General features: G+C 49.1%; 1 protein-coding gene across 2 annotated transcripts in view; it reads right to left on the bottom strand.

Moving 5' to 3' along the window:
- Nucleotides 1–478: 478 nt before the first annotated feature.
- Nucleotides 479–23539, bottom strand: part of STAM (signal transducing adaptor molecule) — an 80215-nt gene continuing 57154 nt past the window's right edge. Inside the window, exons 10-14 of one of the 2 annotated variants that reach the window (XM_075315592.1) lie at nucleotides 22197–22284; nucleotides 19951–20005; nucleotides 17424–17577; nucleotides 17176–17336; nucleotides 479–1677 (exon numbers count right to left, since the gene is read on the bottom strand). In XM_075315592.1, the coding sequence (XP_075171707.1) occupies nucleotides 1464–1677; nucleotides 17176–17336; nucleotides 17424–17577; nucleotides 19951–20005; nucleotides 22197–22284 (672 nt within the window). In that variant the 3' untranslated portion in view covers nucleotides 479–1463. Of the gene's footprint in view, nucleotides 1678–17170; nucleotides 17337–17423; nucleotides 17578–19950; nucleotides 20006–22196; nucleotides 22285–23539 lie in introns of both variants that reach the window. The other variant, XM_075315593.1, reaches the window with a different exon arrangement.

Consider the following 23539-nt stretch of genomic DNA (forward strand, 5'->3'; position numbering starts at 1 on the left):
TTGAAAATGTAACTGCATTTTTTTAGCTATATTTATTAGCCTAAAAAGGTAAAAAAAAAAAAAAAAAAAAAAAAAAAAGAAGCAAAAATAAATTTTCTGCACACAAAAAAAATCTCGCTGTGTGAGCAGGGTCTTGCAGGGGTTTTTACGGTGTTGTTTTTTTTTTTTAAATAGGTTACTGCAGTTTTTAATTATCCGATGGTACCAGACATAATTTAATTAGGTGCGCTAACCTGGTGCGGTTTTGTTATAGACACAACCACTATAACCACATGTTGAGGAGGGCTGCTGCAAAACCCAGGAGGATAGCGTTGGAAGAAATGGAAGGAAAGGGTTAATCCACCCTGCCACAAGAAGATCACTGAAGATCAATGGGGATTAAGATATTGGATTTTATTGTACTTTGCGTTTCGAAGCTGTATAACCCCTTCTTCAGGATCAAAAATCAGTTTTTTTTTAATTTCTGAAGAAGGGGGTTCTACAGCTCCGAAACGCATAGAATAATAAAATCCGATGTCTTAATCCCCAAGGATCTTCTTCTGGCAGCACGGATTAACCCTTTACGTCCATCTCTGCCAACAAAAAGGAATGGACGGCTTTAGAGCCAGTGAGGACTATAAACCCGTCAGTAATACCCAGTGATGACTATAAACCCGTCCAATATGGTTCAACTTTCTAAAGAGATGAGTAACCATCAATATGACCCACAGCTGTAGACGCCCAACTTTTTTGAAGTTCTACACCGTGTCGAGAAGGTGACAATGACTAATTAAGTCTATATTACTACCCTCCTCCCCCCAAATTTGGCTACAGATAAAACAAAGAAACTGCTTTATAGGATCAATAGTCGGAGGATGACTATGAAAGATTTTTGGTGTGTAAATGCCCCTTTAAAAAAAACAACAATACGCCTCATTGCGCAGCAAAATCAATGTTCCCCTAGAGGGCACCAAGCCTGGACCTTTAATACCGGATCCCCTCACTCACGAGGTACCATCAGATCATGGAGACCAAAGATAAAGGTGAGATGTAGGGTCTGAATTATGTGATGGGTCCATTGGAAGTTGAAATTCTCAAGTAGCGGACCAAAAGAAAATAAGAGGTAATGAGAGCGGGACGTCGGTGCTACATGTGATCTCATACAGTCATGTACAATACGAGAGATACCACAACGGTGTGCAAGGAATAATCACCGGGACGTCACTAATTAGCCATCAACGTACGCGGCGTAACGAGAACTTCAGAAACGTCTGCAGACCAAACCGCAGCGACGACGAGATTCTCTCGTTATAGTGTATTATACAGGAAGGGTTAAATGGGACGAGTTTCTGTGAAATCTAAACCTCATCTTAAGAAATTGGCTAGTAGTGAAATTAAGAAGGCAAAGATCTAATTATAATAATGGGGGGTGGTGAGAAGTATTACATAGGGGCTACAGCTAAGACAGTCCGGGCTGCTAGGACTTATAGAAGAGCCTTCTGGGAGTAGTTCTGTGGTTGGTCTTGGCTGGCCGAGGACGGTGACAGAGTAGTAGAGGGTAGTGTATAGTTTGGGACTTGAGGCATGTTCGTACCAGTCTGATAAATAGGGAGGTCTATGGCAGCGGGAGGATTTGGCGTGTATCCTGGTGTTGGCCCGACGTACGTGGTTCCTGCCGCGATTCCAGCAATTGCGGGCCTGAAAGACAAGGGAGGGGGAGAGGAATGTATCAGTCAGGATTTATTAGGAATCACGACCCTTACAAAGAAAAATGGTTTATTGGAAAGAAGCAAAAAAACTTTCCATTATTCTAAGACTCATTCCACATTTCCATATCGGTGGTCACTGCCTGAAGACCCTCCTGTGGCCACATTTATTCTGCACATTTTACCACCTGTATTATTGCTGCCGACAGTGGGTTTTATGAGCTGGGGATGTCAGGTGACTCAAGGACAGATGCAGCAATGTTTAGCTTTGTAGCAGAGCGCAGCAGCACAGCAGAGCTCGGATGTCAGGTAACTCACGAGTACAGATACAGCAAAGATTAACTTTGTAGCAGAGCCCAGCAGCACAGCAGAGCCGGGGATGTCAGGTGACTCACAAGTACAGATGCAGCAAAGTTTAGTGTTGTAGTAGAGCCCAGCAGCACAGCAGAGCCGGGGATGTCAGGTGACTCACAAGTACAGATGCAGCAAAGTTTAGTGTTGTAGTAGAGCCCAGCAGCACAGCAGAGTCGGGGATGTCAGGTGACTCACAAGTACAGATGCAGCAAAGTTTAGTGTTGTAGTAGAGCCCAGCAGCACAGCAGAGCCGGGGATGTCAGGTGATGTATAAGTAGAGATGGAGCACAGTTTTGCTTTGCAGCAGAGCCCAGTGGCACAGCAGAGCAGGGGATGTCAAGTAACTCACAAGTAGACATGCAACAGAATTGATCTTTGTAGCAGAGCCCAGTGGTAAATCAGAGTTGGGTATGATACAATATACAGTGCCTTACGAAAGTATTCAGCCCCCCTTGAATTTTTCAACCTTTTCCCACATTTCAGGCTTCAAACATAAAGATAAAAATGGTAATATTATGGTGAAGAATCAACAACAAGTGGGACACAATTGTGAAGTTGAACGAAATTTATTGCTTATTTTAAACTTTTATAAAGAATAATAAACTGAAAAAAGAGAATTTTGTTTACTTACCGTAAATTCTTTTTCTTATAGTTCCGACATGGGAGACCCAGACCATGGGTGTATAGCTTCTGCCTCCGGAGGACACACAAAGTACTACACTAAAAGTGTAGCTCCTCCCTCCGAGCATATACACCCCCTGGATGACCACATCTAGCCAGTTTAGTGCAAAAGCTGAAGGAGGACATCCACCCATAAGTAGAGACAGAGTAAAACCCGGAATAACCGGAACCTCTGTCTACAACAACAGCCGGTGAAAACACACGGAACAAGAACTGCCAACAGGCAACAGGGAGGGTGCTGGGTCTCCCATGTCGGAACTATAAGAAAAAGAATTTACGGTAAGTAAACAAAATTCTCTTTTTCTTCATCGTTCCTATGGGAGACCCAGACCATGGGACGTCTCAAAGCAGTTCATGGGTGGGAAACAAACAGAAACTGAGAAGTAGGCAAAACCTAACTTCACAAATGGGCGACAGCCGCCTGAAGGATGCGTCTGCCCAAGCTCGCATCTGCCGAAGCATGAGCATGCACTTGGTAGTGCTTCAAAAAGGTGTGCAGACTAGACCAAGTGGCAGCCTGACAAACCTGCTGAGCCGTAGCCTGGTGCCTGAAAGCCCAAGAGGCACCGACAGCTCTGGTCGAGGGTGCCTTGATCCCCGGCGGGGGAGGCACCTGAGAACATTGGTAGGCATCGGTTATGGCCGACCTGATCCAACGAGCTAGGGTCGGTTTAGAAGCCGAGAGACCCTTGCGCTGACCCGTGGTTAGCACAAAAAGAGAGGTGCACCGCCTAAGAGCGGCGGTGCGTGACACATAGATCCGGAGCGCCCGCACCAAATCCAAAGTATGCAACGTTTTCTCAAAGCGATGCACAGGGGCCGGACAAAGGGAAGGCAATGAAATGTCCTGGTTAAGGTGGAAAGGAGACACCACCTTAGGGAGAAAGTCCGGAGTCGGACGGAGAACCACCTTGTCTTGGTGAAAAACCAAAAAGGGTGACTCCGAAGAGAGTGCAGCCAAATCAGAGACTCTCCTGAGAGAAGTTATGGCCACCAGAAAGACCACTTTCTGTGAAAGTCGAAACAAAGGAACCTCCCTAAGAGGCTCAAAGGGGGGTTTCTGTAAGGCCGTGAGGACCAGATTAAGGTCCCAGGGATCCAAAAGCCGCCGGTAAGGTGGAATGATGTGAGATGCGCCCTGCATGTAGGTGCGCACCTGGGCCAGTCGGGCGATACGCCGCTGGAACAACACTGACAGAGCCGAGACCTGTCCCTTGAGGGAATTGAGGGATAGTCCTAGCTGCAGACCGGACTGTAGAAAGGACAGGATGGTCGGCAAAGAAAACGGCCAAGGAGCATGGCCGGAAGAGCGACACCAGGACAGGAAAATCCTCCAAGTCCTGTGGTAAATCCTGGGCGAGGAAGACTTCCGAGCCCGAGTCATGGTGGAGATGACCTCGGAAGGAATGCCTGAAGCCGTCAGGATCCAGGATTCAAGAGCCACGCCGTCAATCTGAGAGCCGCAGAATTCTGGCGGAAAAACGGACCTTGAGAGAGAAGGTCTGGGCGGTCCGGGAGATGCCACGGCATTTCTACGGACAGACGGAGCAGGTCTGGGTACCAAGCTCGCCTGGGCCAGTCTGGAGCAATGATTATAACCCGACGGCCCTCCATTCTGATCTTGCGCAGGACTCTGGGCAAGAGAGCTAGAGGGGGAAACAAGTAAGCCAGACGGAACTGGGACCAATCCTGAACCAGCGCGTCCGCTGCCAAGGCCTGAGGATCGTGGGAGCGAGCCACGTAAACCGGAACCTTGTTGTTGTGCCGGGATGCCATTAGATCCACTTCCGGAGTGCCCCACTTGCGGCAGATTGATCGGAACACTGCCGGATGCAGGGCCCACTCGCCGCTGTCCACGGTTTGGCGGCTGAGATAATCCGCCTCCCAGTTTTCTACGCCTGGGATGTGGACTGCGGATATGGTGGACTTGGAGTCCTCCGTCCACTGAAGGATGCGATGAACCTCCAACATCGCCAGGCGGCTGCGAGTCCCGCCCTAGTGATTGATGTAGGCAACTGCTGTCGCGTTGTCCGACTGGACTCGAATGTGCTTGCCCGCCAACAGGTGGTGAAAGGCTACGAGAGCTAGAAGTACAGCCCTGATTTCCAGCACATTGATCGAGAGGGCTGATTCGGACGGAGTCCAAGTGCCCTGCGCTCGGTGGTGGAGATATACTGCTCCCCAGCCGGATAGGCTGACGTCCGTGGTGAGGATCACCCAGGACGGAGTCAGGAAGGAGCGTCCCTGAGACAGAGAGAGGGGCCGAAGCCACCACTGAATAGAGCTCCTGGTCTGTGGCGACAGAGCCACTAGCCTGTGCAAGGAAGAGGTCCGCTTGTCCCAAAAGCGGAGAATGTCCAGCTGCAGGGGACGCAAATGGAACTGGGCAAAGGGAACCGCTTCCATTGACGCCACCATCTGACCCAGCACCTGCATGAGGTGCCTGATGGAATGACAGCGAGGCTTCAACAGAGAACGTACCGCCAGATGAAGGGACTGCTGTTTGACTAAAGGGCAGCTTCACAAGTGCCGGTAGAGTCTCGAATTGCATCCCTAGGTACGTAAGTCTCTGGGTCGGGGTCAGAGTGGACTTGGGCAGATTGACAAGCCACCCGAATTGGACTAGAGTGGCGAGAGTGAGCGAGACACTCCGCTGACAGTCTGCACTGGATGAAGCCTTGACTAGAAAATCGTCCAGGTAAGGGATTACTGCCAACCCCTGGAGATGCAGAACCGCAACCACTGCTGCCATGACCTTGGTGAAAACACGAGGGGCCGTGGCTAACCCGAAGGGGAGAGCCACGAATTGGAAATGTTCCTCTCCGATTGCAAAACGTAGCCAACGCTGGTGTGAAACTGCAATTGGCACATGCAGATAGGCATCTCTGATGTCGATGGGTGCTAGAAAATCTCCTTGGGTCATTGAGGCAATGACCGATCTCAGAGATTCCATGCGAAAGTGCCGCACCTGAACATGCTTGTTGAGAAGCTTGAGATCCAGGATGGGCCGGAAGGAACAGTCCTTCTTGGGGACTAGGAAGAGGTTTGAGTAGAAACCTCTGAACCGTTCCCGGGCGGGAACCGGAACAATTACTCCGTTGGCCTGCAAGGATGCCACGGCCTGTGAGAAGGCGGCGGCTTTGGAGCAGGGGGGAGTGGACATAAAAAATCTGTTTGGCGGGCTGGAAGAAAATTCTATCCTGTGAACGTGGGAGATGATATCCCGCACCCACCGGTCGGAGACGTGTTGAAACCACACGTCGCCAAAGTGGGAGAGCCTGCCACCGACCAAGGACGTTGCTGGCGCAGCCAGATAGTCAAGAGGAGGCTGCCTTAGTGGCAGCGGCTCCTCCGTTCTTCTGAGGACGCGGCTTCGCGCGCCAGCTGGGTTTTCGATCCTTGGCTGAGTTAGTGGACGAAGCTGAGGGCTTAGAGGATGACCAGTTAGAGGAACGAAAGGAACGAAACTTCGACTGGTTCCTGCCCTGGACAGGTTTCCTGGTTTTAGTTTGTGGCAAGGAAGTACTCTTCCCGCCAGTAGCTTCCTTAATAATTTCATCCAGTTGTTCACCGAACAGCTGGGACCCAGCAAAGGGGAGCCCAGCAAGATACTTCTTGGAAGAAGCGTCTGCTTTCCACTCTCGAAGCCACAAGATCCTGCGGATCGCGAGGGAATTAGCGGAAGCCACCGCCGTGCGGTGAGAAGCCTCCAGAATGGCAGACATGGCATAGGATGAAAAAGCCGAAGCCTGGGAAGTTAAGGCAACCATTTCGGGTATAGAGTCCCTGGCGAGGGAATGTATCTCCGCCAGCGAAGCAGAGACTGCCTTAAGAGCCCACACTGCTGCAAAGGATGGGGAGAATGAGGCTCCTGCCGCCTCATATACAGATTTGGCCAGAAGGTCAACCTGGCGGTCAGTGGGATCCTTGAGTGAGGTGCCATCGGCCACAGATACGACTGTCCGGGCTGAGATTCTAGACACCGGAGGATCTACCTTTGGTGAGTGAGCCCACTCCTTGACCACCTCTGGTGGAAAAGGAAAACGGTCATCAGAACTATGCTTTGGGAAGCGTTTGTCAGGACAGGCCCTGGGCTTGGTAACAGTGGCCTGAAAACTGGAGTGGTTAAAAAACATACTCCTTGCTCTCTTAGGTGAGGTAAACTGGTGTTTTTCTACCAGAGAGGCTTGTTCCTCTGACACTGGTGGATTGAGGTTCAGTACGGAGTTAATGGATGCAATCAAGTCACTAACATCCGCATCACCTTCAGATAAATCAATGGGGTACATAGAGGTAGCGTCTGAGCCCACAGTAAAGGCATCCCCCTCGCCCTGCAATTCAGCTCTTGAATCAGAGCCGTGGGACGAGGAAGGAGAAGAGTCCCTGCATCTCCGTTTAGGAGGACGGGGTCCGGGAACAGATAAAACATGCTCTGTTAGCTCTGCAGAGCGAGTCGGAGCAGCAGAGGCACCCTGAGAAGGGGGCTGATGCATGGTCAGCAGAGTCCGGGACAGCTCTCCCATGGAGTCTGCAAAAGACTGGGAGATAGCTCTAGAAAACGATGCTACCCAAGCCGGGGGTTCAGCCACCGGGGCCGGAGCAGCCGGAGGGACCCCTGAGGAGGCTCCAGGCTGAGGCACCACCATGTTAGAGCAGGCATCACAATGTGGATATGTGCTCGGTTCAGGCAGAATGAGCTGACATGCAGTGCATATAGAGTAAAGCCTTGCAGCCTTGCTCCTAGTGAGAGACATGCTGCTGAGGTGGAGGCTCTGCAGTAAAGAACACACTCCTTTAGAATGACCCCCTGAGAGTGTATAATAAAGCCCACAACCAGAGGTTGTGGCTTACCAGACCGCTTTTTGTGTGCCCTCCGGATTCCACAGCTCGGCCCCCCAGTAGATGCAGAAGTTGCAGCAGCCAGCGCCGATCAGTGAGTGAACGCTGATAAAATGGCGCCGGAGTGAGGAGGGGGGGCGGGGTATAGCCCAAGAGCGGGAACCGGAGGGCCAAGGAGAGATAGAGGGGAGGGAAACATCTCCTCAGAGAGGAGTGTCCTCCCCTCTGCTGAACGGCCGGTGGGCGGCGCCGCACTGTTCCCCTGCATGACTGACGTGCAGGGGCACTGAAAACGAAACTAGGCCGCATCTGAAGCCGGGGCCTAGATTTTTCCATGCGGCCGACGAGCAGGCACCATCGGCGCGGTTCTCAGGAAAAAAACAGAGAACCGGCCGGAAATCACAGCAAAGTGACAAAACACACTCTCCCCACAATAAATGTACCCGGGACCCCTGAATGACGTCTCAATACTTAGCTTATGAGACGCAGAGCCAGGTCCCTGGGGGGGGGGGGTAAACGCTCCGTCCGGCAGGATCCTGACAGGGCTGCGGATGGAGACCGGTCTCCTGCAAAGCAGAGAGAACCGTGATGGCTCCCACTTCAAGCCAGAGCCTCAGAGGATGGTGAAGGAGCGCGGCATGTGAAGGCTCCAGCCTTGTAAAATCAACCTTAACAGCACCGCCGACACAGTGGGGTGAGAAGGGACATGCCGGGAGTCCAGATTGGACCCGCTTTTCTTCCAAATCTTTGAAATGAAAAAATCAAAAATCAAAAATCAGAGAATGCATGTGTGTGTGTGACCTCCTGAACACAAAGCATTGAACTGGTTAGATTTGTCATCCAGGGGGTGTATATGCTCGGAGGGAGGAGCTACACTTTTAGTGTAGTACTTTGTGTGTCCTCCGGAGGCAGAAGCTATACACCCATGGTCTGGGTCTCCCATAAGGAACGATGAAGAAATTGGGGCGTGCAATATTATTCATCCCCTTTACTTTCAGTGCAGCAAACTCACTCGAGAAGTTCATTGAGGATCTCTGAATGATCCAATGTTGTCCTAAATGACTGATAATGATAAATATAAGCCCCCTGTGTGTAATCAAGTCTCCGTATAAATGCACCTGCTCTGTGATAGTCTCAGTGTTCTGTTTAAAGCACAGAGAGCATCATGAAGACCAAGGAACACAACAGGCAGGTCCGTGATACTGTTGTGGAGAAGTTTAAAGCCGGATTTGGTTACAAAAAGATTTCCAAAACTTTAAACATCCCAAGCAGCACTGTGCAAGCGATCATATTGAAATGGAAGGAGTATTAAACCATTGCAAATCTACCAAGACCCGGCCGTCCTTCCAAACTTTCATCTCAAACAAGGAGAAGACTGATCAGAGATGCAGCCAAGAGGCCCATGATCACTCTGGATGAACTGCAGAGATCTACAGCTGAGGTGGGAGAGTCTGTCCATAGGACAACAATCAGTCGTACACTGCACAAATCTCGCCTTTATGGAAGAGTGGCAAGAAGAAAGCCATTTCTCAAAGATATCCATAAAAAGTGTCATTTAGAGTTTGCCACAAACCCCCTGGGAGACACCAAACATGTGGAAGAAGGTGCTCTGTCAGATGAAACCAAAATGAACTATTTGGGCAAAAATGCCAAACAATATGTTTGATGTAAAAGCAACACAGCTCATCACCCTGAACACACCATCCGCACTGTCAAACATGGTGGTGGCAGCATCATGGTTTGGGCCTGCTTTGCTTCAGATGGTTAAAATTGATGGGAAGATGGATGGAGCCAAATACAGGACCATTCTTGAAGAAAACCTGTTGGAGTCTGCAAAAGACCTGAGACTGGGACAGAGATTTGTCTTCCAACAAGACAATGATCCCAAACATAAAGCAAAATCTACAATGGAAGGGTTCACAAATAAACGTATCCAGGTGTTAGAATGGCCAAGTCACAGTCCAGACCTGAACCCAATCGAGAATCTGTGGACAGAGCTGAAAACTGCTGTTCACAAACGCCTCCATCCAACCTCACTCAGCTCCAGCTGTTTACAAAGGAAGAATCTCAGTCTCTCGATGTGCAAAACTGATAGACACATACCCCAAGAGACTGCAGCTGTAATCGCAGCAAAAGGTGGCGCTACAAAGTATTAACTTAAAGGGGACGAATAATATTACACGCCCCAATTTTCAGTTATTTATTTTTTATAAAAGTTTAAAATAAGCAATAAATTTCGTTCAACTTCACAATTGTGTCCACTTGTTGTTGATTCTTCACCAGAACATTAACATTTTTATCTTTAGGTTTGAAGCCTGAAATGTGGGAAAAGGTTAAAAAATTCAAAGAGGGCCGAATACTTTCGCAAGGCACTGTATATTCACACCACACATGAACTAAATGCATCAGTGTTTCCTGATATGTTAAATATTTGGAATAAAAGATAAAGTGGTGGAAGAGGGTATTTTTTTTTATTAACTCCCAAAACACCTCTGCAGGTCTGATGTAATCAACGCGAGGTCCCATGACAATTCAGCTCTGCTACATTTGAAATTACAGCGTGTGATCATGGAACATGTCCGCACGCAGTAACTGCAGACAGAGACTGAGCCACGATCAGTGGTTATGTCACTCAGGTAAGTTGCGGTCTCAGCTGGAGGTTCCCACAATCCTCCACCTGTGACCGCAGGTAACCTGACCTCAGGCGAGTCACTGAGTTTAAAGAAGTATTCTGAGGTCACTTTTTTTTTTTTTTTTACGTTTTTTCAATGTGAAACTTGTTGGGACATTTTTGTATTTAAAGGGTTTTTCTAAAATGAGTAAAAAATGATTTTTTCGGCGTTTGTCTATATTTCCATTCACTTACAGATTTGTAATGAAGGGGTCTCATAGACATAACCCATTTCTAGTCTACAGCTTAATGGCAGCTGTGGGCTGCCATTAACTAACCCCTTATTACCCCAATTGCCACTGCACCAGGGCATTCGAGAAAAGTCAGATAAAGTGTTGGGATTGTTGCATCTAAAAGGACGCGACAATCCTGGGCAGCTGCAGGCTGCTATTTGAGGCTGGGGGGCTCCCAATAACCATGGGTCTCACCAGCCTGAGAATATAAGCGCAAAGTTGTCGGGCTTTATCATGGCTGGGTATCGGAATTGGGGGGAACTGTATGCTGTTTTTTTGTTTTTTTTTTTATTTTAATAAAAAAAGAAGGGAATTTTGTTTACTTACCGTAAATTCCTTTTCTTCTAGCTCCAATTGGGAGACCCAGACAATTGACAATTGGGTGTATAGCTATTGCCTCCGGAGGCCACACAAAGTATTACACTCAAAAGTGTAAGGCCCCTCCCCTTCTGGCTATACACCCCCAGTGGGATCACTGGCTCATCAGTTTTAGTGCCAAAGCAAGAAGGAGGAAAGCCAATAACAGGTTTAAGGACCAATTCAATCCGAGGAACATCGGAGAACTGAAACCATTCCACATTAACAACATGTGTACCCGAAAAAAACGAAAAAACCCCCGAAAAAACAGGGCGGGTGCTGGGTCTCCCAATTGGAGCTAGAAGAAAAGGAATTTACGGTAAGTAAACAAAATTCCCTTCTTCTTTGTCGCTCCATTGGGAGACCCAGACAATTGGGATGTCCAAAAGCAATCCCTGGGTGGGTAAAAGAATACCTCATGATAGGGCCGTCAAACGGCCCTCTCCTACAGGTGGCCAACCGCCGCCTGAATGACTTATCTACCTAGGCTGGCGTCTGCCGAAGCGTAGGTATGCATCTGATAATGCCTGATAAAAGTAAGTAGACTCGACCAGGTGGGTGCCTGACACACCTGCTGAGCCGTAGCCTGGTGCCGTAATGCCCAGGACGCACCCACGGCTCTGGTAGAATGGGCCTTCAGCCCTGAAGGAACCGGAAGCCCAGTAGAACTGTAGGTTTCAAGAATTGGTTCCTCGATCCTCCGAGCCAGGGTGGATCTGGAAGCTTGCGACTCTTTACGCCGACCAGCGACAAGGACAAGAGTGCATCCGTGTAGAACCTGAGTGCTCTCACCAGATCCAACAGCTGCAAATCTTTCTGAAGTTGGTGGACTGGATGAGGACACAAAGAAGGTGAGGTGATATCTTGATTGAGATGAGAGTGGGATACCACCTTATGGAGAAATCCCGGAATCGGGCGCAGAACTACCTTGTCCTGGTAAAGGACCAGGAAGTAAGATTTGTATGAGAGCGTTACTAGCTCGAAAACTTCTCCTAAGAGCCGTGACCGTACTAGAGAGGCCACTTCCCGTGAAAGGTGGGAAAGGGAAAATCTTTCCTAGGCTCGAAAGGCGGCTTCTTAAGAGCAATTAGAACCTTGTTCAGATCCCAGGGCTCTAACGGCCGCTTGTACGGAGTGCTGAGAAGACAAACTCCCTGCAGGAACGTGCGTACCTGCGGAAGTCGTGCTAGGCGTTTCTGAAAAAATACAGATAGCGCTGAGACTTGTCCCGAGAGGGAGCTGAGCGACAACCCATTTTCCAACCTAGATTGCAGGAAGGAAGGAAACATAGACGATGGAACCGGCTTGGGAGAAACCCCTTGAGCCGAGTACCCAGATAAGAATATCTTCCACATCCTGTGGTCAATCTTGGCGGACGTTGGTATCCTAGTCTGTCCCATGGTGGCAACCACGTCCTGAGATAATCCTGAAGACGCAAGGCTCCAGGACTCAATGCCACACCGTCAGGTTGAGGGTCGCAGAATTCAACTGGAAAAATGGAAAAATGGCCCTTGAGACAGCAAGTCTGATCGGTCTGGTAGTGCCTCCGGTTGGCCCACCGTGAGGTACCACCGATTCGAGTACCACGTCATCCTCGGCCAATGGAGCGACGAGGATGGCGCGGCGGCAGTCGGGCCTGAACTTGCGCAGCACTCTGGGCAACAATGCCAGCGGCGTGACCCATAAGGTAGCTAGAACTGCGACCAATGCTGAACTAAGGCGTTCGCCGCCAGAGATCGAAGATTGTGAGACCGTGCCATGAAGCCGGGACGATGTTGTTGTGCCGTGACGCCATTAGGTCGACGTCCGGCATCTGTCAGCGGCGACAGATCTTGAGGAGACCATACGCCTGCGTCCATACCCTGGCGACTGAGGAAGTCTGCTTCCCAGTCTTCCCCTGGGATGTGAACTGAGGATACGGTGAATGCCGTGCCTTCCACCCACGTCAGAATCTGCCGGATTTCCTGGAAGGCTTGCCGGCTGCGTGTTCTTCCTTGGTGGTAAATGTATGCCACCGCTGTGGAGTTGTCCGATTGAATTCGGATTTGCTTGCTTTCCAGCCACTGCTGGAAGGCTAGTCGAGCAAGATACACTGCTCTGTTTTCCAGAACATTGATCTGAAGGTTGGATTATTTCTGAGTCCAAGTACCTTGAGCCCTGTGGTGGAGAAAAACTGCTCCCCACCCTGATAGACTCACGTCTGTCGTAACTACCACCCAGGATGGGAGTAGGAAGGACCTTGGGAAGTACATGAGGCGTCTCAATGTGTGCGACTGGTCCTTAAAGGAGAGATTGTAGCCTTGTCTGTAGTGAACGCTGTTGATTTAGCGTAAGCTTCACTATCGCTGAGAGAGTATGAAACTCCATGCCTAGATATGGTAGCGATTGGGTCAGGGTCGGATCTGACATTGAAAGTTGATGATCCACCCAAAACTCTGGAGAGTCTCCAGCGCAACATACGGGCAGTGTTCCCTAAGAGGGTGCCTTGACCAGGAAATCGTCCAAATACGGGATCACAGAGTGACCTTGAGAGTGCAGAACTGTCACTACTGCTGCCATGAACTTGGCGAAGACCCGTGGGGCTGTCGCCAGCAGGAAGGAAGAGTTACGAACAGAAGGTGTTCGTTTCCTATAACGAAGCGCAGAAACGCTGGTGCTCTGGATCAATCTGCACGTGGAGATAAGCATCCTGTCTATTGATGCTAGGAAACCTCCTTGGGACATTGAGGCGATGACGGAGCGGAGTATTCCATCCAGAACCGCCTGGTGCTCACGAGCTTGTTGAGCCGTTTTAGATCCAGAACGGGACGGAACGACCCGTCCTTTTTTGGCACCCGAAATAAATTGGGGCAAAAACCGTGACCTTGGTCCTGAAGAGAAACGTAGTCACCACTCCTTCTGCCTATAAAGTGCCCATCGTTTGCAGAAGCGCAACGGCTCGGCCGGGAGGTGGAGAAGTTCTGAAGAATCGAGTTGGAGGACGAACTAAACTCTATCCTGTACCCGTGAGACAGAATGTCTCTCCCCCAACGGCCATTGACCTATGGCAGTTAAATATCGCCAAGGCGGGAGAGCCTGCTACCGAGCGCGGATGCGAAGAGAGGAGGCTGCAAGTCCTGAGGAAGCCGCCTTGGAAGCGGGTTTTCAGACTGTCTGTTTTGGGCGTGACTGAGCCCGCCACGAATCTGAGCTCCTCTGATCTTTTTGAGTCCTTTTGGACGAGGGGACCCCTGCTCTGTTGGGGTTTGTTTGTCTGGGCTGAGGTAAGGATGAATCTTTACCCTTGGAGTGTTTAATGATTTCATCCAAACGCCCACCAAACAGTCGTTCCGCAGAAAAAAACAAACTGGTTAAGTACTTTTTTGGAAGCAAAATCTGCCTTCCATTCACTTAACGACCAGGGTCTGCGTAAAAACACGGAGTGAGCAGACGCCTCTGTCGTACGGCTCGTAGAGTGTAGGACAGGCGTGATCGCGTAAGACGCAAATGCAAACATTTGAGAGGTTAAGGATGCCACCTGCGGTACAGATGTACGTGTGACTGTGTCCATCTGTGTAAGACAAGCTGAAATGGCTTGGAGTGCCTCTATGGCTGCGAATGCTGGAGCCAACGGCGCGCCTACAGCCTCATAGGTGGATTTCGACCAGAGATCCATCTGTCTGTCAGCGGCATCTGTAAGTGGAACCCCATCTTCCACTGCAATTATGGATCTAGCCACAAGCCTGGAGAGTGGAGGATGTCCCTTGGGACACTGGGTCCAGCCCTTGACCACGTCAGGGGCAGGGATAACGTGTATCTTAAGCCGCTTGGAGAAGCGCTTATCTGGATAAGCGTGGTGTTTTTGGACTATCTCTCTGAAGGCAGAGTGGTCCAGAAAAATACCTAATTTACGCTTGGGATACCTGAAATAGAATTTCTCCTGCCGTACAGCTGGCTCCTTCACAGGAGGAGCTGAGGGAGAAATGACCAACATTCTATTGATGGACGCTATAAGATAATACACTATGGCGTCCCCATCAGGTGTACCGAGATTGAGAGCGGTCTCAGGATAAGACTCCTGAGCAGCTATCTCCGCTTCAGCACCCAGAGAGTCCACCTGCGGGACCCTGACCAGTGCGATGAAACTGAGGGCCGCTCAGCGAGCCCGCTTAGGCTGTCTGGGACTGTCGTCCGTGTCAGAGCCGTGACTCTGGGATGCACGTGACCCCCCCGGAGCTGTAATTGTTCACACTGAGGGGGACCATGGATCAATGATTCAACAGTGCTCATGGTGTGAGAGACTTGTCTGGACTGCAAGGCTTCTAGTATCACAGCCATAGTCTCAGAAAATCTGTCAGTAAACACTGCAGACTTCATCCCCAGCCTCTGGATCATTAGCAGAGACTCCGGCTGAGTTGCATACAATGGGGGTGTATGTAACCTGCCGGCCATATAGCCGTACCTGCTGTACCGGCTGCATGGAAAACATGTGCTTCTGCACCTCTGTTTTCCAGAGACAGTATGCTGTAATCTCCTCCGCACAATAAGGAGGATATATACAAAAGTACGACCAAAACAGTGCAATGCATAGCGTAGAAGCATATATCTCAATGCACTTCGGCACTAGTGGGGTTAGCACCACAAGTGCTGTTTAACGCCTGCTCACAGCGATTGTGTGAACCTCAGAATCCCTGTCAGGGTCTTCCCACACTTGTCTGTTTTATCGCTATAGAAAGAACTGACAATAATGGCTGCCGGCGTCCTGTGTTAGAGAAGGAAGCCGTGGGCGTGCTTGAGAAAGTGCGGGAATCCGGTTTCACAGTGCACACAGTGAGAGGGGTGGAGTATGCAAAACATACTCCAGCTCTCCGGGCTGCCGTGATGTGCAGCGTCACGCCCCTACCCTGACTGGCAGGCCTGTGGGCGTTAACGAACGAACTAGGCCGCAAAAGCCGGGGACTCGATTTATAAGCGCGGCCAGCGCGGAAGTCCCCGGCGCACCACAAGTCCCAGCCGCGTCGCAGTCCCAGCGGCCGGCGCGACCGTTCTACATAAGTCTGCCCACTCAGCTAAGCTGAAGTGAGACAATGGCACAAGCGCAGCAGCGCTGATGTCCCCGGCGCACTAACACACCCAGCAATGCTGCGGTGTGCGTGCGAAATGCACGGGGACACAGAGTACCTTGAGGAAGCAGGGCCATGTCCCTGATGTACTCCGCTCCATATCCAGCGTCTTCTCCAGGGGCTGCAGATGGAGCACGGTCTCAGTGCCTGGAGACCGTTAAAATCCCACTTCGCCCAGAGCCCTGTAACAGGGATGGGGAAGGAATCAGCATGTGGGCTCCAGCCTCCGTACCCGCAATGGGTACCTCAACCTTAACAAACACCTCCGACATAAAGTGGGGTGAGAAGGGAGCATGCTGGGGGCCCTAGTATGGGCCCTCTTTTCTTCCATCCGACATAGTCAGCAGCTGCTGCTGACTAAACAGTGGAGCTATGTGTGGATGTCTGACCTCCTTGCACAAAGCATGAAAACTGATGAGCCAGTGATCCCACTGGGGGTGTATAGCCAGAAGGGGAGGGGCCTTACACTTTTGAGTGTAATACTTTGTGTGGCCTCCGGAGGCAATAGCTATACACCCAATTGTCAATTGTCTGGGTCTCCCAATGGAGCGACAAAGAAAAGAAAGCATGTGGGGGTCCTCCTAGTTTGATACACAGCCAAGATAAACGCATGGCTGGGGGCTGCAGCCTGTAGCTGTAGGCTTTATCTGTGCTGAGTATCGTAACAAGGCGGGAACTCTACAACAATATTTACCCGCAGACAGGGTCTGTGATTGGAAGCATCAGACACGGTGTCACTAAGCATGGGGACACGTCTGACTGCAACCAATCACAGATGCCAATGAGCGGGGAAGGCAGTGCATATGCATGAGCCTTATGAGCCGGCCTCGGAAGAAGAATGAGAGGCTGCGGGTGCAGTTACAGCCGCGCTGGAGGCTTGGTAAGTATGACGCGGCGATTGCTTTATTATTTTTTCTTTCATTTTTTGTATTAGCCAAGTGCCGGATCCGGACCATTAGTCGGAATTCCTTGAGAATTCCGGGTCCGGGCCTGTTCACTCTGGTATATTTGAAACCAAGCAGGTCCGTACTTTTACAGTCCGGGTCCGCCCATCACTAGCCGCAGATGATTATAGCAACTCTTGGTAAAGTTGTAATCTACCCGGCCGCCGGGGATTACTACCCTCATTTTCTTCAGCAGTAGTTGTACGCGAGATAATGAGACAAAAATGGAAGCTCCAATGACACAGATAGATATGAGAGAACACAATCGCTTGCATGCTGTGTAAAAGTACAAAAATATATTCACGTTACTTATAGGAAGCTTGAGGTGACTGGCTGGGAAGCTCGGAGGCCGTAGGAAGCGCTGCGGCAGCCGGAAGCTGTTCTGGAGGGACTGGGTAAGTCTGTATGGGGCCCATCTGCGTATTCCCGCTAACAATATACGTGGCGTTCGGATGTTGTCCTTGATATGACTAAAATGTAAACAAGGGAATAAAATCACTGTAAAGCCCCTTCCTGCAGGATAACACAAGGCACCGAGTCCCTGTACATTACAGCACCTGCTGCGCGGGGGCCCCTGCTGGCGGCATGTAGTACTGCTGGTTCTGCATCTTGGCGTACATGGAATACATCGGGTCTTCGTTCATTAGCTTTGTGTATAATGAGAGCGCTTCCATGACCTTGACATTTAGTTCTGAAAGTTCAGAGTGTTTCCTGCAAAACAGCAAAAGATCAGTCACGATACGGCGTTCTGTTTTCTGAAATAATATTACAGTATTATCTGCACATAATGGAGCCAAATCAAAGGTCACAAAAAGTGGCAAATAGAAAAAAATCCTACCCATTGCGGAATTAATTGACGTTGTTTTCATCTTTATCAGTGTGAGGAGCTGGTCACAAACTAAAGACTATTGAACTATTCCAGCATAGAGCGATGGTTACATAGATCTTATTGTGTTTTATTAGAGAATGCTTGCTCATCAGTTTATGATACACACTGTGAAGAGGGAAGGGGTTGTATTAGTGTATCATCCTAATTGGCCTCCAATGTAATCAGGCCTGCAGCAGGATTAAGGCTAATGGTTACATAGATCCTATTGTGTTTTATTAGAGATTACTTGCTCGTCAGTTTGCAGTGCACAATTTGAAGGGGGAAGGGGTTGTATCAGGGTACCATCCTTGTTGGCCTCCATGTACTCCAATGTAATCAGGCCTGCAGCAGGATTAAAGCTAATGGTTACATAGATCCTATTGTGTTTTATTAGAGATTACTTGCTTGTCAGTTTGCAGTACACAACTTGAAGGGGGAAGGGGTTGTAGAAGTGTGTCATCCTAGTTGGCCTCCATGGACTTCAATGTAATCGGGCCTGCAGCATGATTAAGGTTATGAGTGCACGCTGCATCTTTGCGGTGACCATAAAGATGCGTGTTTTTGGTTCCCAAAAAAACCGCACCCTCGGCACGCGTTTTTTACTGAATTTTTGCCCAGTGCATTTAAGTCAAATCTATTGACTGGAAGGGTTCAAAAACCCTGGCAAAAATGCAGAAAGAATTGACAGGCTGCATCTTTATGGTCACCATAAAGACGCAGCTAAAAAAGCTGCAACGTGTGGACAGCAAAAAGGAAATCTCATAGACTTTGCTGGGGAAAGAAATGCATGCAGTTTTGGGACCAAAACCGCACCCAAAAACGCGGCAAAAAATGCAGCGTGCGCACAAGGCCTAATTGTTCAGCATCTGTTTGAGGCGGGTGTGATTCTTTTGTTCCTCGCTGCAGGGGGCTTCTCTAATACACAATTCTGCAAACAGGGCCAGAGACTGGGCTTCTGGAACCTTCTGCATACTTTGAGCTTTATGTAGAAAATGTCTAGGGGGGTGGATGTGATGAGCACTTCTGTCCATCCAGGCGGCTGATCCCAGGATGGGTACAACAATAAGCCACATGTTTAGTTAGTGAGGTTGTTGGTGCTGTGACGTGGAGAGGCGAGGATCTGTTGCTGTGGCCAGGTCCTGGCGTCCATGAATGGGCTATAGAGATTGGAGCTGGATACATGTGCCATGGTTGTGATATCTGTTGTCTGAAGGAGCATAAAGACTATGGTTGCTGTAAGGCAGTGTAGGGAATAAAAAAAAAATATTGCACCATTACCCAACCTAGGTGATTAATACAACCCACATTCTCAGATCTTCCACTTTTTCTCGGAAGACTTTCTACCAGATATTATAGGTGTCTGTGGGAATTTTTGCTCTTTTCTCCTGAAGAGCATTTGTGAGGTCAAACCCGAATGTTGGGGAGAGGCCGGGCTCACAATCTCCGATCTAGTTCATCCCAAATACATTTGATGGGGCGTGTTCTGCCACCGCAAACATCCTCAACCATCTCTTTATGGACCTTCTGCACTAGACACAGAAAAAGGTCTTGCCAAACTGTTCCTTCAAAATGTCTGGTGCTGAAGCATTACAATATCTCTTCAACCGAACAAAGGGGCAGATGCTGACCCCAGAAAAAACACCCCCATAGCGTTAACCAAATTGTAAAATGCAGTTAGTCGGGTAACGTCATCCCGACCTTCACCAAACCCAGATTTGTCCATTAGATGCCGGATCGATGGGGTTGGTCATCAATGGGGAAACGTGAAGAGTGGACCCAGCACCGAAATTCAGAAATACTAATCATTTCAAAAGTTTATTGGATATTTAAAATACAAAAGGATCCAAAATGAGAGAATACGCATAAAGGCTCCTTACGCGTTTCGGTCAATAAATAAAAACAAGTCCTTAATCATGTTTTTTTTCTTCTTTCATTGGTCATCAATACAAACTTGATAGGAATCCATCTTTCGGCGCCCCCATCGATCAGATGTCTTTTTGCGCTGGATGCTACTGTAAATGCAGATCCGGTCAAAGTGCCAGGCAGTGGCCGAAACAGCCCGTTATACTGTAACCAGAGCTTTGTCCAAAGTGTTTATGTCAGGCCGCAACCAGAGCAAAAAAAAACAAACCAGCTAATCTTTTGGGGGCGCTACCAACCGATCCGGTATTGATGACCTATTATATCAATATAATCAGCACCAAGATTAAACTAACCTGTCAATATCTTCCAGCTTTTCATCAATCATTGGCCCCATCTGGTGACAGGCAGCTGCAATAAAAAGCATAGAATGCAGGAAAAGTAAGTTATAACAATAAAGTGGAATCTCGGTTTACGAGAATTTCGCTTTACGAGCAAAGCTTGTTGTAAATTTGTAACTCAGTTTTGGAGCAATCTTTACTGTACGAGCAAAATACTCACCGCACACACTTCCGGTTCCGTACTTTCACCACGCTCCGACCTGCTCTTGCAGTCCGCACAAACACGCACACATTATGCTCACCTTACCCTCCATTCCATCGCCGGTCTCCTTGTTTTTGTAGTCCACAGGTACAGGATGTGTATCGGTAACCATCGCGATGATGGAGGAACTTCCGCTGTCAGCCGCTTCTCAAAGGCAGTGGGCTGACCAATCAGAGGCAAGCGGCTCATGCCTTTGAGTAGCGGCTGACAGCGGAAGCTCCTCAATCGTCGTGATGGTTACCCGATACATGTCCTGTACTGGCGAACTACAAGAACCAGGAGGCCAGCGATTGAACGGAGGATAGGTGAGCATAATATGTGTGTGTGCGTGCGTGCGTGCGTGTGCGTAATGGCACAATAGGGGACCAGGATGTGAGACTGAACAAGTTGTGGAAGGAATTGTCTGAGCTTGTATTATTTCCTATGGGAAATTTTGCTTTGCTAGATGAGTAATTTGGTTTACAAGCACACTCCCAAAACGGATTGTTCTCGTAAACCAAGGTTCCACTGTATATGGGGAAAAGAAAATCCTGGAGCATCTTAGAATGCTGTATTTGTGTCATCCCTCAGTTATTCCTCCTGGAAATAAATTAATGATTCCAGTTGTGAGTGTGCCACCACTCAGAACTCTCAAAAGGGAACGGGGGGGGGTATCCTCAAATCCAAAGGAACGGTAACCCCCCAGCTGCCCGATTTACTATAAATATTCAGGAGGAATAACAGAGGAACGCACACTAAGAAGAAATGTTCCAGAACTGTTAATTATTGGGGAAGTATTTTCTCAGCAGAGGAGTCTGGAGCGGCGGCAGGTCCTCTGCACGGTAGTTTCCATTAACATTCTTAGTGTATGCACACAGAGGACATGACAGATGAGACACTCCGGAGTGTGAACCAGTAAATTAAGATGGCAAATCTGAATCAACACGTCATGAGCACTGACAAATGGCTGCAATTATGTCCTGTCCGGGCAGCCCGAGAAACCAATCCATCACTACTCACCTGCCACACGTTGCTGGCCAAGGTTACAGTTTTCAGTAGTAAATGGCCAAACACTGACCTGTGCGACACCGCCCGTTTACAGCGGGGGATATGCACTGTAAAATCCTACACATCTGCTTAAATTTTAGACAGGAGTCAAAGAATATGCATACCTTTGAGGTAATGTTTTTTTTACCCAAGTTTATTGATTTTGGGCTAGACATAATTATTGCAATAGTGAATACGTCAGCAGGTGTATGCCAATATTTGTTTTAGCTTCAGTAGATTATCATTGCCAAGTACTCTGAAGACTGCAAGCTGTAGGGGGTTAATGCTGTTTACCTGCAATATTTGTTTTAGCTTCAGTAGATTATCATTGCCAAATACTCTGAAGACTGCAAGCTGTAGGGGGTTAATGCTGTTTACCTGCAATATTTGTTTTAGCGTCAGTAGATTATCATTGCCAAGTACTCTGAACACTGCATGTTGTAGGGGGTTAATGCTGTTTACCTGCAATATTTGTTTTAGCTTCAGTAGATTATCATTGCCAAGTACTCTGAAGACTGCATGCTGTAGGGGGTTAATGCTGTTTACCTGCAATATTTGTTTTAGCTTCAGTAGATTATCATTGCCAAGTACTCTGAAGACTGCATGCTGTAGGAATTAATGCTGTTTACCTGCAATATTTGTTTTAGCTTCACTAGATTATCATTGCCCGACTAGGTCAGCAAAAGTTCAGCTAGTCCGGCACTCCCCCTGCAGTGATTGGCAGCTCGCTGTGTATAAATATTGTACACAGAGAGCATGGTGTGGGTGGGCATGGGGTAGCTTTCTCCGCTAGGCTGCATTGCCAAATCTACAAATCTAAAACCTTTGCGTCAGAATGGCTGCACCCAGTAATCTAAGTGATATATAGGTGGATTCATGGTCTATTTGCCTACATTGGATAATCCCAATTAAAATCCCCACCACATCCAATGACAGCAGTTATATCTAGGATCCACATGTTGCTCGCGCTCACCTTCAAGGTGAATAAGATCTGCTGGATCAGGTAAGCCATCCGTGGGATCTGCGCTCTGTAACATCTGTAGTAACTGATCCATTTTTTCCTACAACAGCAAGAAAATTAAAGAGTTAATGCATTTGTAAATGGCAAAAATGAACCCAAACACGTGTGGCCCCAAAGTGAAAAGGTCTCTGCAGATTCAGCTAAATCTCACCTGATGGCCACTGCAAAAACTAACAAAAATCCCAAAATTAAAGCACCGGCCATGAGGCATCTCCCTTCTAGCCAATGCCTGCAAAGGGAATCCATCTTTAGCAACAGACACCGGGGTGGATCTCGGGGGTGGAGGGTCTACGACTATGGCCGGCAGACCCCTGTTACCGATGGGCACGCTTTCTTAGATTTTGCACAGGCTGCTGTGGATGCTCTGGCTGGGTTCCATCTCTCCTGTGCAACATCTGAGCCAGGCAACCCCCGACTCCTCAACTCTTTGGGGAGAATTCATCACGCCCTATTTTGCCAGAAAACCATAAATTTAAGAGGCTTTTGTGCCGGCCTGACGACTTTTTGAAAAGTGAGCAAAACTTGGAGGAAAGACCTAGCCCCAAAAGTGCAGTCGATCATTGCAGAACCATAGTCTGGTCCACCGTGCACCGGCAGCTGAGCGCTGCGACCAAATCATAAGAGGCGTGTGAAGCGAATCTGTCCATGTGATTACACACCCAAAACTGTTTATATGTGCATGTAGAGCTTTCAAAGACAAGTCCAGCAATATCTTTACATGGCCGATCCACTCTCCTTGAGAATTGATATGCAAATGAGGCTGAACTATGGTAGATCTGAAGCCTCCGTCACTCCAGCTCTACTCCCCGCCCAGTGCTGCCTCCTCCTGCTTGACTAATGGCCTCCATGCTGTGTGATTTCAGGCAAAAGAGAAGGAGGTGGCGCTGGGGGCGGGGGTAGAGCTGGAGAGGGCGACTTCACCGATCAGCTGCTATTTTCTCAGGTGGTGAATACATGTGTAGAGGACGGTGTCGCTACTGCCGCACAGAATGAATGGGAGCTGTGCTGCAGTGCCGGCTTAAATACAAGCTAATCGGGGTGGGATGTCAGGGATCGGACCCCATCAGGGGCGGGGATGCCATCAGGGGCGGGGATGCCGGGGATCGGACCCCATCTGGGGTGGGGATGCCGGGGATCGGACCCCATCTGGGGTGGGGATGCCGGGGATCGGACCCCATCTGGGGTGGGGATGCCGGGGATCGGACCCCATCTGGGGTGGGGATGCCGGGGGTCGGACCCCATCAGGGGCGGGGATGCCATCAGGGGCGGGGATGCCGGGAATCTGACCCCATCAG

Source organism: Anomaloglossus baeobatrachus, chromosome 6, assembly GCF_048569485.1.
Source record: "Anomaloglossus baeobatrachus isolate aAnoBae1 chromosome 6, aAnoBae1.hap1, whole genome shotgun sequence".
Taxonomy (NCBI): domain Eukaryota; kingdom Metazoa; phylum Chordata; class Amphibia; order Anura; family Aromobatidae; genus Anomaloglossus; species Anomaloglossus baeobatrachus.